At 41.2% G+C, this 20,113-nt stretch overlaps 1 protein-coding gene across 5 annotated transcripts in view; it reads right to left on the reverse strand.

The window, feature by feature from the left end:
• MARF1 (meiosis regulator and mRNA stability factor 1) overlaps positions 1 to 19,930 on the reverse strand; it is a 39,104-nt gene extending 19,174 nt beyond the window's left edge. Inside the window, exons 1-14 of one of the 5 annotated variants that reach the window (XM_031433164.2) lie at positions 19,808 to 19,930; positions 15,953 to 16,151; positions 13,114 to 13,803; positions 12,174 to 12,348; positions 11,033 to 11,259; positions 9,876 to 9,993; positions 9,123 to 9,295; positions 7,196 to 7,621; positions 6,839 to 6,996; positions 6,593 to 6,751; positions 5,369 to 5,558; positions 4,472 to 4,650; positions 2,609 to 2,689; positions 115 to 351 (exon numbers count right to left, since the gene is read on the reverse strand). In XM_031433164.2, coding sequence (XP_031289024.1) covers positions 115 to 351; positions 2,609 to 2,689; positions 4,472 to 4,650; positions 5,369 to 5,558; positions 6,593 to 6,751; positions 6,839 to 6,996; positions 7,196 to 7,621; positions 9,123 to 9,295; positions 9,876 to 9,993; positions 11,033 to 11,259; positions 12,174 to 12,348; positions 13,114 to 13,803; positions 15,953 to 16,093 — 2,954 coding nt within the window. In that variant the 5' untranslated portion in view covers positions 16,094 to 16,151; positions 19,808 to 19,930. Of the gene's footprint in view, positions 1 to 114; positions 352 to 2,608; positions 2,690 to 4,471; positions 4,651 to 5,368; positions 5,562 to 6,592; positions 6,752 to 6,838; positions 6,997 to 7,195; positions 7,625 to 9,122; positions 9,296 to 9,875; positions 9,994 to 11,032; positions 11,260 to 12,173; positions 12,349 to 13,113; positions 13,804 to 15,952; positions 16,152 to 19,807 lie in introns of all 5 variants that reach the window. The other 4 variants (XM_031433163.2, XM_010982610.3, XM_031433162.2 and 1 more) reach the window with 4 other exon arrangements.
• Positions 19,931 to 20,113: the final 183 nt, after the last annotated feature.

Below are 20,113 nucleotides of genomic sequence, written 5' to 3' on the forward strand. Positions count from 1 at the left end.
CAAAACAGACAGTTTACATTTCTCAGTGGTCTGGAATATCCCCGAGGTAATTCTAACAGATGCTCCACGACCTTTTACAAAAGGATGATTTCTCAAGGGAAACAGGCAATGTACCTGAAATCCTTATTGGAACAGTGTTGCCTGCAGACAGGCTCGTGATATTCCAACTCTTCAAATATAATTGGGCTGCAGTTTGTTGAAGAGCCATCATGCGACTGGGAAGACCCCAAGGGGCTCTGGCGGGCCTGACTGCTGGGTAAGAGACACACCAGTCTTCCATTCCCTTGTTCACGGATTGCGACCGTGTCTGTTAGTTTATATAAATCTGACACATTCAACCTGTGTCCAAACCTAAAAGCAAGGAAGAGATGATGACCTAAAGGGAACACTTTTCTTTGATTGTAGAGAAATACCTGACCTGTTTAAATAAAGGGCTATATCCAAGGACAGTTCCCCTGTCTCTTTGAAAGTAAAACTGGGATAATTCTACTATAAACTCATTCACTGTGGAACTAATGATGCCTGGCACTCCTCCCAGTCATCTCTGGCCCGCTGCTTCTCACAGTGGTTATACATATCATTTGGTACCTACCCTCCAACCCTGCACACCCTCCATAAATGCCTCACCTAATTTTCTGAGATGGAAAGCTATCTGCTATGAGTCCTTTCAAACTGGCCTCCCATTCACTTCCAAATCTCTCTGTATTACCTCTCACCATCTCTGCTCTGCCACCTCCCTCCAAAGAGGTATACCCCCTTTCTTGCTACACCCCTGAATCCCCTATGCTTCAGCCTCCAGACCTAGACTTCCTCTAAGACTGGACGCCCGAATCACCCCCAACTTGTGTCTTTCATACTTGGAGCTTAAAGGCACAAGATCTGAAGGCAGACAGACTTGAGTTCATATCCTGACTTAAATTGTGTGACCTTAGTCAAGTTACATAACCAACCTAGGCCTCAGTTTTCCCAGCTGTAAAATGGGGTGATGATCACTACCTCACAGGGTTGATGTAAGGATTAAATGTGGTTATGTATGGAGAGAGCTTAGCACATAGTTAAGTGCTCCTGAAATGTCAGCTGCTCCAATGGTCTTTCCCCAATGCCCAACCTAAATGCTCAGATCTCCCAAACTACCAACACCAGCCTCAAATCCTCCCCCAGCCCATGCTGCCCACTCCACGGATACATAGTCTCCTTTGTGCTCTCACTCAGTCCGGAGCTCTCTCATCTTCCCTATAATGGAAACAGTCGGTCGCTCAGAAGTTGCCTCGGCTGTTTCCCCGTCCAGTCTGCCATCCCCTTCCCTTTAGGATCTTCTCTGCAGGACTCTTCAGAGTCGGCCGGCAAGTCACCAGCAACCTCCTCCTCCACCCCAAACCTCACACCGTTTCTTCAGGCCAACCCCACATTCCTGATAACACCCTTGCCTCTGGGTTCTCACAGCTTCCTGTCCCTGGTGGCATTCCATCCAATTCCGCCCTTCTTTCGGTTCTCCTCCCTCTCCTCTGAGCTCAGCTGCTCCCCAGTCTTTCAGGATCATCTTTAGGCAACTAACTGCCATATCTTAAGACCTTCTTTCCCGAGGGAGACTCCAAATGTGCAGAAGACCACTTGACCTCTCTATTCAGATATTCCAACAGCCCCCTAAAACTCATACATCCAAAGCCAAGATCAAAAACTCTCTGTACCGCCTAAACAAGCTTTCTTTATTTCTCTATTTCCAGTTTACCCACATAACCTTCCCCCTAGTCACCCAGGACAAAAAACTCAGCATCAAACTGACCTCTACTTTTTACCTTGCCTGCTACGTAAAACTAACTCCTGAGTCCTATTTCACCGACATCTGAAACTCCTGTGGTGCCCAGCTCCTTCTGTTCCAGTAGCATCTGCTCAGAGCTGGGACTGGTGCACACACTCCCTCCCCTGTTCATTCGTTCTGACACGCTGCCACCTGAAGAGCCCCCTGACGCGTGGTTCCCACCACCGCACCTCTCCCCTCCCCTCTTTCCTCCAACACTTCAGTGGCTCCCAGAATCCACAGATAACGGTCAAGCTCCTAGTTCTTTCCATCCTCTGTATCCTCAAAGCATCTTCTCCTTCCCACTGCTCCTTTTAAAGGACAGTTTTCTTTGTTCTATACAATAAATAGTAAGCATCTTTTCCCTTCCAGACATAACCTCCTCAAGGACAAGGGCTGTCTTCCTAGCTCTGCATCCTCTACTGAGCCTCTCATTCCACTAGTATTTGTTGAGTGCCTCCTGTGCGCTGCGTGTTGAAGACACGGTGTTAGGTCAGACCCCGTGCCTAACGTCCTGGAGCTTACAGTCTGGATGGTGCTCAAAGATGTTCACTCAATGAATAACAAAACGAATCAGTCGACCAGAAGGAAAAAAAAAGTACAGCTTTGGAGACTGAGGTCTAAACTTGCTAAAAATGAACGAACTTTTAAAAATGAGTGTTAAAACTGGCATTTAAATCTGCCCACTGCTGTCTGTCTCATTTCCTCCGCTAGGCTGGAAGTTCCTCAAGAGTCACCACTGCAGTTTAATGCATGAAAGTCACCCGTCAGTACTGACTGGATCGATGGAAAAAAACAACTCTGACTTACTTTTTCTCATAGATATCTGTAAATTTAAAAAGAGGCAGACAACAGGCGGGAGCATCCTGAAGAATAGACATTGTTTCCGCACTGCAAGACAAAATTTTAATCAATTAGAGAACAGATGATTTCCTCTCCACTCCAAGTTATAGCTTATTTTATTATTTTTAAAATATTTTATTTATTATTGTATTATTTATTTATTTTACTTGGGGGTGATAATCAGGTTTATTTATTTTTAGAGGAGGTACTGGGGATTAACCCAGGACCTCATGCATGCCAAGCACACGCTCTAACACTTGAGCTATGCCCTCCCCCTTTCAAGTTATATTTTATAAAGAGTTAATAAAACTGATTAACATAATGTGTATGCAAAATAAATGTACTCATGTTTACGTCAGAGTTGATCTCCCAGAAAAACTCAAAAGAACAGGCTTCAGGGGTAGGGCAATTAAAGACTATTTAGTCACATACTGGGATTTTCATCAGACTCAAGCATAAGGCTTTCTACATCTGTGTCTCACTCACTGAGACAAACACCTTATTTCAGAGCAAAAGGCAGAATAGCTTGAATGTCTCTTGCCACAGTGCAGTTTGTATCAGAGACACGGGAGAGGAATTCCCATAGTTGAAGATATTCAACTGAATACAAACTGTTAAAGAGTGATTTGAGCCATAGGATTATGGATGATTTTTTTTATCCCCTTCTGTTTCTGAACTTTCCAAGTTTTCTTCAATAAGTACTCTTTTTATTCTAGGAAATGAAGACGTAACTTAAAATAATGGTGAAGTTTTGACTTGCGTACACCATAAAAAGATGACCACAATAAGTTTAGTGAATATCCATCATCTCACATAGATACAAAATTAAAGAAAAATAAATTTTTTTCCTTGTGATAAAAACTCTCAGGATTTACTCTTAACTTTCACATACAACACACAGCAGTACTGATTATATTAATCATGTTACACATTATATCCCCAGTACTTATCTTACACCTGGAAGTTGATACCCTTTGACTACCTTCATCCAATTATTCCTTCCCTCACCCCCCACCTCTAGTAACCACAAATCTGATCTCTTTTTCCATGAGTTTTTTTGTTCATTTGTCTTTTTCAGGATAACTGACCTACAACACTATGGTAATTTCTGGTGCACAAATCATCAGTCTGTACACCTTAAACGTATACAGTGCTGTGTGCCAACTAAATCGCAATAAAATTGGAAAAAAAATTATAACAATAAAATAAAATAATGGTGAAGTACATTATTACAGATAAGATCTTTGAGAGTCCAAACATATTTAGGAGTGAGTTCTGTTTTACTAGTCCCCCTCAAGGCAGGGAGAATCAAAGAAGAATCAAAGTATATTCTGAATAAAATCATCACCGAATTTCTAAGATAGATCTAGTTGCAATATAGACTTATGGGGCTGGGTGTCTATTTGACATTAAGGATATATCTGCAGATTGAGAGCTTGAAGCTTTCTATACCTTATACCCCTTATAGACAAATCCATCCTTCACTAAGATTTCAGGCTTTCCAGGCTTATAAACTTTTATTGTAGAGGTCTACTATTTTTAGAACCTGTTCTGGAGATGTGGCATATTATTTTACTTCAAAGTGCCTGCCAAGTTTAAGCTTACTTCATCTTTGATTAATGACCTGAACAAGATGAATTATTCTAACTAGCTTATTCCTAACTTCTACCTTATTTCAAACTCTACTAATGGAGGATAAGCATTACTGCACATGTGATCATCAGAAGAGGGCTGCAAATGGGATAAAATTTATTTTTATTTATTTCTAAAATTGTTTCTGGGCCAAAATATCATTTCCTGAAATAAGTAGCTTGTTTGTTTGTTCTTTACCTCAGTAAAGAGAGTGATTTATTAGCAGCTCCTGTGGCAAGAGAGACCAGGATCTTCTTGCTGCCAATTTTGTATCGGTGGAGGCTATTCACCGCGCTGATGGCTTCTTGTAAGTTTTCCATCTGAACAACAGCTTTGAGCTGATAATCTGTGTGGGGGCTGAGCTCAACACTTTTCACCTACAAGAGTAAAAAGGAAAACAGAATGCTTTGTCTACCCAGAACACTGTTATCTCAAAACTGAATATGAATCATTAAGGAGCTGGTCTGTGGACTTTAGTGAGGCCACGGGGGAACTTGTACGAACTCTGCACTCTTGCCAACCAGAACCTAAGTGAGCTGGGATGGGTGACCTTCAGAGATGTGACACCAGCCTGGCCTGCCAGGGTGCTCTGGCACACACAGCTCTCTGAGAACAGGCTCAGGGGCCAACACACACAGGGAGTCTTTTGGGTCTTCTCCAGCCCCTGCAACAACCTGGGGCAGAGCTGTTTTAAGAACCAGTAAAAGGTGCATTTTTAGCAAACTGCACCTAAAAACTGAATCAGATTTAGAAAGAGATTAACAAAAACAGATGACATTATTTTGAATCTTACTTCCATCTCTCAGTAGCCAGAGCTTACTAAAACCCATCCGTGTTTTATTTCCCAAAGTGCCACTTAAATCTCTCCCACGACCACTAGTGCTCCTCTGCCAGGCTTCTTGCTCTCTGGGGTTGTGTCCTAAAAACTGAACAGGAAGCAACCTCACGAGCAGACCAGAGGAAAAAGGAAGGGGTTCAAGCTCATTCAACAATGCTTATATCCTGGCTGTGGCTACGTGTACTGAATTAAGTGCCCTCAACTTGAAATGCCAGCAAGGGGTTAAACAAAGGGAAGAACAAAAGTGCAAAGGTTACCTTGCCATGCCTAGAAAATGCCTCCTGCATGAGCTGCTGCAGCTCCTTCCGGGATAACCTGTAGTCTATGTTGCTAATCTGGATGTCAGCACCATTTGCAAATGGGTCCGGGCAGTCGGCACTAACGCTTGAACTTGCAACATTGAAAGCAAGTGGGGATGCTCTGTTTAAAAGGTTTGGAGACATACTCCTGCTTAAAAAAACATATATATTGAGGTTATTTTTAAAAACTATTATTCTACTTATTGTTTATATCATTTTGACTTCATTTGAAGCTATAAAAAAGCATCTTTCTACAATACAATTTGGTTTTCAAATGTGCTTTTATACATAGATTTAGACTCACTGTCAAAAGTACAATCTGCTGAACCCTATCAAAAACAAATACATTACTTAATATCAAATATTCTTTTATTGGATTCTTTAAAGCTGAAGGTGGAAATTACAGGCAGGCCTGATGAATTAGTTTTCTACTTTGGGCATTTATTCTTAGAAAATTAGCTTGTGATACCAGTAAGTCGTTTACCCCTCCCTAACGAAACGGCTCTGAAAAAGCTAGATATTCTTGCTCACATGTTGCAATCCTTCTCCATAGAAGAAAAATTTTTGTATGAATTTGTAGATGTCATTTTACAGGTCCAAAGTCACTTAATATAGTGAGTCTTCTACAACTCAGCAGAACAAATACAACGCTAGAAGGAGCTCATGGGATGCAACATGGCCTTATGGCTCCCTCTGTCTTGCAAGCTTCCAGAATTAATCCATGTGAGTTTAGAAAACTTAAGTAAGGTCAGAGTTATACAGATCATTACAGTGGTTTACAGAGACACTCATTTCTCAAACAGCTTCCTAGAACTACTCTACGAGTAAGAATAACCAATGTATGTCAGCTTGGGCTTCTTCCTCAACTCGCTGAAGAGATGAGGATATGGTAAGGACGTCTTACTGTGCCTCCTATCATTGGCCAAGGACTCCAGGACAGGCTTTTTGCCTCTGACCTCTGCTTACCAAGATTCTCACGTGGAGGAGAGAGAAATGGTGAGAAGCACTGCCCTCAAACGTTAGCTATTGTGACCTGAGGAAAACAGGACTAGCTGAGGAGAGATGCAAGATTTCTCTTATTTTTATTACGCACCTCTGCACTGCTTGAGTTCTGTTAAACAAACATCGTTTCATAACCGCTTCTGTTGCACATAACCACTCCGTGGATCGAGAACCACTTACCGAGAAGACCAAGACTGAGGCGTGAGCAGAGGATTGACTTGCCTTGACACGATCAGCTTGCTAAAAGCAGATGGGTAACTCACTTGGAACATAGTCTCCTCTTTATCTTTCTTCTCTACAGGAGAGCTGGTAACACTGCGGGCACTGAGGTTCTCTCTTCTAATGGAGGGAAACGGCGAAGGGAAAAGGTCATTTGTTTTCCTTCACATTAAGATCAGCAACTAGGAGGGAGAATATTGCACCTACTTCAGATTGGTTTTGTAAACGGATTCTGCTGCCCCCGAGGTTTTAGGTGTGGGCACGGGAGCACTTGAGTTTCTGTGAGGAGGTGCTACCGGCTTCGGGTGGCCTTGCTGGGGCTCACTGTTTCGAGTGCCAGTCTTTGACTCCATGCGGCACAGCTCCTTAAAAGAGGTAAGAGCAAGGGAGTTTAACAGTTAAGTCCCCAAGATATGCTAGACCTTGTACAGGATACCACTTGGCTTTGAGTATCCTCAAAAATGGGAGGAAAGGACACACCAAAAGCGAATGAGCATATAAAACACAGAGACCAAGAAAGCAAACCTACCATAAACTTCAGAAAGCAAGAGGTATCACAATTACCTGTAAACTTTTAACATGGGTATTTTTGGTGGCAGATCCAGAATTTGCCTGCGACCCTTTTCCAGGTGCGGCTTTGGCACTGGAAGATGGTTCACTTGTATCTTTGATGAGGCACAATTTTGGATTCTTAAGTTTTTTGGGAGACTTCACTTTATCAGCAGTTGCATTCGAACTCTTTGTTTCACAGAGTTCTCTGCTTTTTGGAGTAAATGACACGATGATCCTATTACCAAAGACATCCTCGTTTTCCATTCGCTTTTGAGCCCGCGCTGCACTGTCCTGGTTTATGAAGCGGAGAATCGCGCTGCAGCCCGTGATGCTCAGCACTTTGCCACCACAATTATCGGACAGGCGTCTGAGCCTGTTGCTGATGCTCTTGCCATCTTTATTTGCTGGTAGGTTATACACATAGAGCAGGGTGTGGCACTGCTGGTACAGAGGAAAAGTGTTACAACAGGGTCACCCGAGGGCACACATTCAATTAAAAAATGAGAACAATGAGTGACCTCCATTTCGCTAATGACCTTGGAGGGGAGCTAACAGAGATTCCCATGGGAGAGGGTAAATGTAATTTGATTGAAAAAAGACAGAAAACGAGAGATATATCTAAGATGATTGATTACTTTGATGAATGAGAGAAAAATCTGTGGCAAGATTTTATGTTTTAAATAATCAGGTCTTTTTTTTTTTTTTTTTAAAGTCATAAAAAATAAGGATCTCTACAGTGGGCAATCTCTCATCTAAAATGCTACATTTGACTTAAAGGCCTTTCAGGTTAAAAAAGTGACTATCAAACAGAGGTGGAAGAGAGGAAATAAGCTATAGTCAACAGATTAAAAACATGTTGAATACCAACAAAAGTGAATTAGGAGAGTAGTGCCAAACACCAGAGTAGGGCCTATGTATGTTACTCCTTGGGCAAGACTCTGAGATCCCCAACTGCAAACCATCCTTAGCATGTGTTTAATTTCAGGCCAGACTCTGGTGTTGCTGGGTACAGGGGGTGCAGTGGGACTAGCAGAACAAGGGCCTGAATCTGGAGACCAAGGGCCAGCCTCGGCTCTGCCGCAATTGAGCTGTGTGATCTCCAACGGCTCACTTACTTTTTTCTAAGTGCTGACTTCTTCCCCCCTAAAATGAGGACACTGGGAGAGATCATTCCTACAGTGCTTCTGTAACTATGAAGTTATTAAAATATGTTAAAACTGCATCCATTCTTCTGGACCACCTACACCATAGCTCTTCTCCATTATTGCTATTATTACGTACATATTCTCCAAATAGCTTCAACATAAGCTCAGTACTGCAGAATACATTCTTACCCTAAATCAAGACTCTCAGAAATGCTCATCCTGCTGGAAATCCTATCAAGTGGCTTAATAGGCTACAGATGTAGCAACCACTGCTCCTAACTGTGCCCACGCACAACAGGCACTGCAACCATAGAAAACAAACTCAGAGGCCTGCTGGAGCTTAAGGATCAAATGCCTAACAACCGTACAATTACTCTGCTTATTTCACTCCAACCATAACAGTATGTGCAAACCATCACCATATTCTCTTCCCTTAAAAACCTGGAAGCAAAAAGAGTAATAATTCTCATTCCATTACTTCTAGCCACCTGACACAAAACACTGCTAGCTTTGGAGTCACTGGCAAGTGGTTGTCAGTAAGGTAAATCTAAAAGTCAATTCTCCATACTCTGAAAAAAAAAAAAAAACCACCAAAACTCATATACATCAATTCTCCGTATATTTGTAAGAGAAGTACTGAAAGTTTCTAGGCCAATTTCAAAATCTGACCAGCCTATTACAAAGAACAGCCTCACCTAGGCTTGGAGACCTCCTATGAAGGGCTGTCTTCAGCCTTCATAATCTCACTTTGGAAAATGGCAAAAAAAAAAAAAAAAGAACACAAATCCACTTACTGGCATTTTGAGCGGTAACCTGGGGGGCAGGTCGGAAATGAATTCTTCAAATCTGATCAGCTCATTAGCATGATGCAGTAGTGCTTCTGAGGCTTGGTTTTTATGGACCAAAATTATGTGGAAACCATGCCTGTGTCTCAGGTCACTAAGTTCCAATGCAAAATTGACATCAGCTGAAAGAAAAGGTACAGCCCACCCCCGGCCCCAAACATTAGAAACACTTGACAGAGACAGGCAACTCGACCGACACTGAGAAGAAAGGAATGGCTGGATTGTATTCAAAACCGCTCCCCCCACCACCACCTCTTTTTAGAACAGGAGCACGTTTCGTATCAGAAGGGTTAACATGACAAGACAGTTTTACCATATACTTATATTGAACCCCAAGATATGTTACTTCCAGTAGTAAAAGAGAGCAAATGTTAATATTCTGGGGAGCCTCAACTTTGAAAATCATTCATCTTAGATTTTTAAAAATTAGCAATACAGGGCCCAGGATTTTTTAAAAAATTGCGTTTTCTTCAATAAACTTGGTTCCACAAGACTCCTTACTCAAGTTCCTAGGAGAAAAATACAGAAATCCATGTAGACCCATTTTTTTTTTGACCTAAAACAGTTTTCAGAGATAAGCATAAATACGTCCTATGTATTTCAGCATCTTTGGGGGCAGATTTTACTTTAACAGTTTTTGGCTTCTATGATAATTCACACATAGTGAGTGTAGCTGAAATTAGCAGATGTTTCTACACTTACTTGACACAAGAACCACGGTGGCAGGAGCAGTGTGGGTATTTGCAAACCTTCGGAGGCTCTGGCGCAGCTTATCATCAGCAGCATTCTTTGCTGTAGCGTTGATGTGGGCAACGGTTACCTGCAGCAATTTATAACAAGGATGAATGAGCAAGAGCTGAGGTTAGAAAATCACTATGTGTTCTGCCCACATCTTAATAGACAGTTCTTGGGGAAACTCTTTTATTATTATTGCCACCTAGGAGGAAAAAAATTACAATCAAATCTCAATAATTTCAAATTTGGTTCTCCATACAAATTAACTGGATCCACTATTAACTCTACTTTTTGTGTCTAATCTGCTTTTGCACTTCATCCATCCCCCTTTCAGAAAATAAATAAAAAGAAGTGGAATTTGAAGTAGTTAAATTAGCTCTCACTAATAGCTTTTGCCAACCATCTGTGGGCAGCAGAGATTTGCTGTAAGATTAAGACGAGATCTGGGGCTGTATGTGATGTCCTTCATCTACGCCATACATCGTCTATGGCTCCTGCCATCAGGTGGTGGAAGAGGCGAGGCCTCTGCCCCTAAGGGTGCTAAAATACATTTACTCCTGTTCAAACTATCAGGCTCACATTAAAATCTCCACAGCAAGGAAAAGTTTGTTTCAAGAGGTGCCTCCACTACATACAATACACAATGGGATTTATTAGTTTTTTTTTTAAGAAACATAAATACACAATTTTAGGCAGCAAAGAACTGGATTCTGATTTCAGCTGAAGAAGAGACTTTGGGATCAATCTGGATTTAAATTTAAGCTCATCTACTTACTGGCCATCTGATCTTTAAAAAGTTGCTTAAGCTCTTGGGGCCTTTCACATTTTTAAATTTCAAATAATAAATCCTTGTCCACAGAGCAGTTATGAAAATCAAAGGAAATGATACGTATGTAACCACTACACCAGGCAAGCACTAGTCACACTTCAGTAGCCTTACTGAAAGTACAGACATGATTAAATAATTTCCAATACTTTAGAAACAATTTTTTGCTTATTTTCTGCACTTGCAAACTTAGCAAAAATGTGTATTATTAAATAAATTTTGAATTGGAATTCTTTTAAAAAAAATCACAGGAGCTTATTCTATCAAAATAGATAAAAATTCTTTTTTTTTTTTTTACCTGGCAGTTATTCAGCTCTTGAATAACTTCTTTGTTTTCTTTACTGATGTCACACACACAGATGAATTCTGCTTCTCTGTGGCCTTTAAAAAACTTCTCACGGATTCTCTGTACAACTGCAGTAGCTGAGCGGCCAGAAGGGACTGAGCAGTTTTCAATATCCCAAAACACTCCAATGGGGGGTAAGTTTTCTAGCACCTGTCCTGCTAGCGCAACTTCTGGTGACCCTTAAGAAATATGAAGACTTTCAATTACATATGGTAAAAAAGAGGTAACATGTTAAAGATAATAGGTAGCTACCTATCATTCTTAGTGGCAGGAAAACGAAATTATTGATTGATGTTAAGTTTAAGGATACCAAGCCCCACTGGCTGACCCAGTAAGACAAAGATCCTCAAGTTGCCGAAGTATCTCTAAGCAATCATTCCTATTCTTCAGGAGAGAACAAATCTAAAAGTCCAGTTACTTTAAGCCCACAATAAATCCATCACAAAGCACGAGCCATCCTCATGCTGGCCAGTTACACCCCTCTGAACCCTAACATATAGGTGAACGGACACTGTAGCTCTGGGGCCTGATCTTCATGCTCTGCTCACACTTGTCTACGACTCAGTGTGGGAGGACAATAAAGAGGAGACTGAGGGTGAAGTTGTTCCTGTCCTGATTTTAATGATTTTTAACACTGCATTAACATCTGATTCAAAATTTCAAAAAATGTTTTTAGAAGATAAGGTATCAACTACTTTTTAGAGAAATGATCTTAGATTTTCAAATACTGTTTTTCATCAGCCATTGCTAATCTTCCTAAATACTAAGCACTTCTAGGGAGCATAGAGCCAACAAGTGTGATTGTGAACCTAAGCTGACCCCAAGTCCCTTCCAGCACTTATTTCTCCTAATATACCCCCCGTTTTTCTATACAAAGCTTCTGATCTCAAACAGCCTCAGCCCAACATAGACGGCAAGTGACTTTTTGGTCTATAAGAATAAAAAGATTTGTACCAAGAGATGGAAATGGAGACTCACATACCCAGTAGCTTTAAAACCACAAGGAATCTTTTAAAGGCGATTAAATGTGGTGTTGGTATCAGATACTGAACACTATTTAAATATGCACATTTTATATGATACTGTCATTTACCAAATTTCGAAGCAGCTTTGCCTAGACTGGTCGCCAATAACAACGTGGTCTCCTTCCCTGTTCCTTTGGTTCCACAGCCATTACACAGAGGAATAGTAACAGGTGCAGTTTGAGTATTTGGAGGTGGTATATTTGGCCAGACTTTAGCAGCATCAATTATACTATTTCTTGCCGGCTGTTTTAAAATTTTTTTAAAAAGAGGAGGAGGTTTCAGACACATCATTTCAGAACCCAGAGTTACATACTACAACTGAAAATACATTTTCTAAGTGTTTCTCCTTTCCATCTGCTAACCTCTGGAAAATGTATTTTCAAATCACCTTTCCCAGAACTATCAGCTATCAATGCATAAACTCACTTCAAGAAGTGACTTGAAATGATGAGGGAAAACATTCAGATGATCAGATCTTTACATTCTGGGGTATGTGTCTGCTACAATGGAGACCTCAGACACACTTTACATAAAAGGAAGTCAAGTCTTCACTTGAACACTGGCATGACAGAGGCCAAGTTTCAAGTTCCCCAAATTACTACCAAAAAACAACATGCAGTTACCTATATTACATGAATGGGTCCATGTATCAGGTGAGTGTTAGCTATAAGAAGCCATAATTATGTTCTGGCCTTTAAAGGCAAAACAGAACACGAGGCTTTGCCGAGCTAGGTTCACTTGTAGGAAACAGATTTATTACAAGAGACTCTAAAAGCATAAACTAGATGAATAATTAATTACTCTGTACTTTTTTGAACAGTCCCTCCCATTTTACCCTGTGCTTTCTTCAAGACCATAAGAAGTTATGCTGATGGGGAGAAAGCTACATCACACGGAGTCTTCAACCCATGCAAAATAAAGATTTTTTCAAGATATATTCACTTTATTTAAAAAAGTCATTCCTCAAACCTCAGCTGCACCCAACATAACAAATAAAAAGATACAAACCTTGTTTAGACAGTCTTCGCAGTAAAGTGAGCCCTTTAAACAAACCGGAGGTACCACATTTAGGTGCAAAGAGTTGGTGCATAAGTGAGGCGTTAGCTCCGACTGTGAAATGTGCTCTTCCAAGTGCCCGGGAGCCCCACTTGTGAAATCAGGACAGGGGAAATAGCCAGCGGAGGAGGTGCAGCCCTGGAGAGCCGGAAACTGATGCAGTTTGTGCACGTTACTATGACATGATTGGAAATGGAGCTTTCCACAACAGGGCAGGTGTTTGCAGGAAGAGAGATTACTTTCTAGACACATGCTGGGAAAGTCACTTGCGACGCCGGCCAAATTGTTCCTAGCTGAGGCATTCTGGAGTGAAGATGCAGACTGGAAAGCAAACCCTGACCCTACCTGACACGTGATTGTCCTGGTGCTTTGCGAGTCTAACAGTGCGCCCGGGGGAATCAAGCTACCAGTCCCTCCGCTACCACCACCGCCACCACCGAGATGCATTGGCGAAGTGGAGGGTTCATTAGTGCAATGGGCACAGCAGCTTACTTTGGGGACAGTTGAAAGCTGTATTTTAGGTTGCTGAAGAGAATGGATATCTGGAAGTGGGACTGCTGGGAAAAGTTTAGAGCCAGCATGAAGGGGAGATGGTACATCCTTTAATTCCACAGCAACTTTCTTATTCTCCATGTAATCTTTCTGAGAAGAGAAAACCAGAACACAAGTTAATTTTTTGAGGCCAGTGACTTTTGGTTACTCACATCCCATTGCATTAAAAAATGGCAAGTGTTCAAACATATTTACATCACTCAATCATAACCACACAAAATGGAATGGCAGCTAAAACCAGGGGCACCCTTCAGAGGTCTATGGGAAGTGAACATCAAAACAGATGACTAAAATTAAGACTGTGTCCTTTCTGAACTTTAAGAGACCGGGGGAGGGGGTCTGTTTACATCCTCAGCAAGCCTGGTTAACCACCTGTGTCTCAGTGACTTCCTTTTGATAACTTCCCCTTGCCTCACAGGGTCTTCTGAAGACAAAACAGGTGGGATGAAAACAACAGTCACAACAGCATTCACCAGAGATGGCTTATAAGCAAAGTGCTTTAAGGAAAATATTTAATGGTTCTTGCAGTCAGACCATACGGAGTTTTAGTAAGGTCCTCCAGAGAAGATTTCAAACACTGTGGGTAAGATGAGCCATCAGCCCACTTGGCCCATCTGTGAATAGGTCTTAAAAGTGTTGCTGATAACATTTAGCAAACCCTAGGGTATCATGACATAAAACTATAATGCTAAGTTATTTTGTAGCCAGTGGAAAGAACTAGAGTAATTAGAAAACTACCTGAAAAAAAGATACAAGAGAAATAGTTTGTCATATGCCTCCAAAATAGACACAGAAGGCTACTGTGTTTATAAAGGTTATATAGCATGGCACTGGTGACAGAGACCTGGGTTTGAATGCGATATTCAACAGTTTTATGACTTTGGGTAAGTGACTTAACCTCTCCAGGCTTCAGTTTTATCATCTTTCAGTTGAACAACAGAATGTACCTCCTTCAGTTATTAGAAGGATAAAATGAGATAATGCATCTCATTTAAGCACTCAGCACAGTACCTGGCCGCTGAAGGGGGATCTAACTAATCAATACTCTTTATTGGCTGAGTGCAGGCACTATAAAGATGAAGAAGACGTCTTGATACAGTGATTGAGACACAGTTATCCCTTAGAGGACAGACAGGTCCATCTGACTGCTATGATTTCACTCCTTTTGCTATGATTCTACACTCACCTGGGAGGGAATGTTCATTTGGGAGAAATCTGGATTTTCAGTTAGGCTCTTCCTAAAAAGGTTAACAGCAATGGTCTGACCAGCCAATAAGTAGTGGTGTTCTGCCCTCTTGGTAATTATTACAGTTCAGGCTGAAAATTAATTCATTGGCTTTTGGATTTATATAGGTCTTGCTCTTATGGGCAGGGTTATTGTCAGTTGGTCTCCCTGAATAGACTCAATTATAGGTGCCACTGACAAAAATTGAGATTCTGGACCTATGAAGTTGAAAGTGCAATTCTGCTTTGTGTGACTCTACGAGGGAAAGACTTGCCACCCCGGGAAGCACTACTTGAGCAGCTAACCTTAACTGTCCCTAAAGAAATATTTCTGGAAGAAATAACTATCCCAACTACCGACACCAAGAAACAAAGGTCACTGTATAATGAAAGCTTGGAGAAAATAAGGAATTCAATTAATTTTTTAAAAAGTCATTTTCTATACCCTTATATAAATAGTAACATCTCATTTAAATTCCAAGTATAACAGGAAAAAAAAAGGTGATAACATGACACAGGAAATGAAATCAGAAAAAGCAAAATCACTATGAAAAGACAAAGGAAGAAGTTCTACACATATTTTAAAAAAATCAAGAGAAATCGTGAACAGAAAAAGATTATTAACACAATCTTAGCAATCTTTCCTTGATTTTTACGATTCAAAACTCAGAAGGCTACAGTAAAATAAAATCTGTTTTGTACTTTCCTCCAATTTTACTCTACAGTGTGGACACTGTCTTTGGAATCTGTGACTTTAATGAGAAACTAATCTTCCCCAAATTTTAACATCACATATGTAAAACATCTACTGTTATTCAGTGTGGAAGTACAGGAGTTAAAAAAGTATGCCCTCATTGAATCAGGAACTATAACAACATGCTATAAGGAGTAATATAAGAAGGAAGCGAGGGAAAACTTGGCATGGACTCCAGGGAGAGAGACTGCCCCAGACCAAATGATCTCTCATCTATTTGCCTAAGGAATTTTCTATGTCCTCAGTCTTGCACATAGTTACCGTTTGGGGACTAAGTGGCAACGTTTGCTCGGGACGAGAAAAGCAATTAGAGAATTTCCAAAGCCATGGCTTAGCATCATTATCTTGTTGAAGCCATCCAAGTGTTCTACTGCAGTTCTCAGTTCCGTTTCCTTCCATCATACAGCCATACAAATTTGTTCAACATTCTTTCATCTTTCTTTTCTTTCATTCTTCCACCCTGTTAAGAATGAGATTTCAGTGTTACTTATCTGCATTAGTACAAATTCTACCAATTAACTGTGTGACTATATTTTTGGTACAATAGTTTCCAACAAGTCAGATCTTAGGGAACAAAAGTGGAATGGCTATCAAAGCATATTACAGGTTACTAAAATTGGTAAACTTGGTTGACTATGCTTGGATTCTAACAATCTGACCTTTAAAAAATATCTATAATCTAATTTATATGAAATAGATAAACAAGTTTATACTGTATAGCACAGGGAGCCATATTCAATATCTTGTAGTAACTTATGGTGAAAAAGAACATAAAAATGAATATATGTATGTTCCTATATGACTGAAGTATTCTGCTGTACACCAGAAATTGCCCCAATATTGTAAACTGATTATACTTCAATAAAAAAATATAAAATATCAATAAACTTCTATCCATTCCTTACATTACATAGCTCTTCAAATAAAAATGAACTCTGGATAAGCCCATGCTTGAGAGAAGTAACCAAATCTTGCATACTGCATATCCCTGATCCTTTTTGCTTCACTGGAGCCAACATCCTCTAGCCCGGAAAAGGCATTTTCTTTGGTTTTTCTTAATTCTTCTCGACTATCTCTCCCTAAAGACTCCATGAGAGTTAAACAGTTAACAGAAGAGAGCATGTAATTTTAGTAAAAGAACAACAAGTCCTCATTATCAATTACGTAAGATTTTGAAATTAATTTCAGAGTGACTTATCCCACTGTGTCTTTGATATGAGCATGGAAAGTCCAAATTAAGTGACCTCTGTGGACTTTGAATATGATTCTGCTACAGAACAAATCGAACCACCTTCTTAGTTTACTTATTATGAAAGTGCAATCTGATATACCACCAAAAATCTAACAGAGAAATCTCAAGTCCCAGATGTGCTGTGTCTACTCCAGAGCAACAACACTCTTACATGTCTTAAGCAGTACAATAAAAGCAGATCAAATCAACAGTACCCTTTGCGCATGGAGGCAGTCAATGGTAAGGACAACTGAATCCCACTTTCAAGTGCTAGCCATAATACCCCAACCACTATCTACTCTTACCTGCAATGGCCACTTTAAGGTTATTAATCTGCCTTTCAGAAATTTCATCTGGGAATACAGAAAGGAATTTATCTTAGCTATCTCCCTAATAAGATGCTCTTTTCAAGAGATTTTAACATCTGCATAGTGCGGTAAGGGGAGAGACGGCACTATAAGCACTCTATCTAAGATCTAGGAGAACTGATCACATAAAGCAGGGGAAGGCAAACTATGGCCTGCCAGCCAAAACCAGTCCACTGCTGCTTGTATTTAAACGGCTTGTGCACTAAGAATGTATTTTACATTTTTTAATTCTTGGGGGAAATCAAAAGAATATTTTGTGGCAAAATTATATGAAATTCAAATTTTAGTGTCTATGAACACACTTATTTAAGTTCTGTCCATGGCTGTTTTTCCAATATAACTGCAGAATTAATTATTTGCAACAGAGGCTATAAGGCCCACAGAGCCAGAAATACTCTTTGGCCCTATGTGGAAGGTACAAAATGTTATTAAGTTTCAGTTTCTTCCTCCGTCAAGTGTGCCTAATTTCTTCCCTGTGCACCTCACAGCATTACTAGGGAAAAAAAATTAGATAAAGGACCCCACCACCTGTTTGTCTTCATCACTGTATTGCTGTGCCAAGCAGAGCCTTCTACATAGAATATATTTTGTAAATATTTGCTGAATGAGAGAATAAATAAAGCAGCTACCTACAAAAGTAAGAGTTAATCTGGAGACAGAGATGGAGCTAACTGCCACAATGACAGTAAATTATGGTACTTGATTTTCCTATTAAATACAGATCTTATATTATCCCCCAACAATCTCCTCTCTAGATCATAAAAATTTGTGATGTTCATGGTATATACAACTCAACATGCTCTTTCAAGCCTCTTCAAGGACAATCATGAAAGGGAGCTAACAGGTCAAGTTAAATACAGTTTGCAAAGCATTTTTACTTAACATTTTATTTATTTCCTCACTCTGAAAATATTTATGTAGTATCTACTATGTAACAAGCCTGTGCTTGGCACAAGGGATACAATGATGAAAACAAGACAGTAAGATCCATTTATGTAACCTTTTTTTCCCACAGTAAATCTGTGTGAAAGACAAGGAAGCAATCAGCCATATTTTTACAGAGGAGGAAACAGAAGTTTAATAAAGTTGTTTAACTTGTCAAAGATCACTCAAGAAGAAAGAGGACATAACCAAGCTTGTCCACCTCTTCCCACTATACCAAGGTACCTTCAGTATGGTCCACAAAAGCAAAAGAAAGTACAAGCATATTAGTTTGTTAGTGGCCTGCACCCGGAAATTTTCCTAAATATTCCTAGGAATGACACACAGTAATTTAGGTAGCCAAAGCAAGTTGTTTGATTTGAGTGGGAGTGTCACTTCCGCCATTAAGTCTCTGAGTCTTTGGGCAATTCAGATAATGGTTGAGAGCAAACTGTGACGTCAGACTGCCCTTGTATTAATCCCCTGTCCTCCTGCTTCCTATCTATGCAGCTTCAGACAAATCACAAGTTCTCTGAACCGCAGATCCCATCTGTAAAATGGACCTGATAATAACAGTAGCACCTACACGGCTGTTTGGATTAAATGAGAAAATCGAAGTAGAAAATTTAGCAGTGGCCTTCTATGAACATCAAACCTAGTCCTCAAACACACCACACGTCACCTCATCCCATTCCTGTTTTCGTTGTTGTTGCTGTTATTTTTCATAGCTCTTCTATCTAAAATTATCTTACTTGCCTGCTTTTTATTATCTGTCTCCCTTACAAATATAAACACCATGGTAGTACAGATCATGCTTTCTTACTCATTACTGTATCTCCTGCACCTAGTACATTGTCTGGCACATATCAACAATTGCTGAATGAAGAATTCAATAAATATGCAGGAAAACCGTTTTGGTTTCAATTTCCCTGTATGCAAAACAGAGTACCTGAGCTCAGAGATGTTGTAAAGTCCAAAAGATTTAACTGGAAAACTCTAGGCAATAACAGAAAGGTGCCAGGGAAACTCTAAGGTGTATTACCGTGTCGCATTACAATTAGTGGGAGTGGCTCAAGCCCTAATGCAACTCAACTGACTCAAGCCCTGAAGCAATTCAACGCTATCGGTCAAGCCAGAGGCTACACCCTAGAGAGTGCTAAAGCCAGAGGCTACACCCTAGGGAGTACTGACAGACCCAGGAGGATGCAAAACGCTCAAGAGGGTTGCAAAAACACCAGCCCTTTTCTTTCTCTCTTAAACTTCCAACTGTACACATTGCTCTAGAAAGGATGCTCTCCGCACCTGGAGGGCCTCATAGGGAGCAGGGAGACTAGTGTGGGCAGGGAGCCAGACACCTCCACAGGGTAGCAGCGGCGCTGCATTGACAGTCGTGAACAGACCTGAAGGGGAGACAACCCGAACCTTCAGTAGGGGCCTGACCAGTGAGCCCCAGTCGTACCCCTCTGACTAGCCAACCGCCCCCCCACCGCCGCCGGCAATAAACAGGAGGAGGGGACACTCTTCCCCCCTCCAACTGTTGTCCCCAGAGCAGTGGGCGCGTCGGGGACTAGTCCCCAGCGCTGCCAGCAAACTCACCTCAACCACCAGCTCCACCTCCGCTCACATTCCGGCCCCGCCGCCTTCCCCCCGCCCCCCCAGGCCCTTTGTTTTGATTCCCGACTCCGCAGCTCCCGCCGCCGCCGCCAAGCGCACCCTTCACTTCCGCTTCCGCACCGCCCCGCCCCTGTCGCAAAACCGACGCCCTTCTCTCCCCTGGCTCCGCCCCTTCCTCCGCCCTTCCCCCGCCGCTGCGTCCTCCCCGCGCGGGGCGTGCTGGGAACCCGGGGGGGGCGGGGCCTCGCGGCCCTGCAGCCTCGTCAGGCTCAGTCCCCTCCCGATAAA

The sequence above is a fragment of the Camelus dromedarius genome, chromosome 24 (genome assembly GCF_036321535.1).
Source record: "Camelus dromedarius isolate mCamDro1 chromosome 24, mCamDro1.pat, whole genome shotgun sequence".
NCBI lineage: Eukaryota > Metazoa > Chordata > Mammalia > Artiodactyla > Camelidae > Camelus > Camelus dromedarius.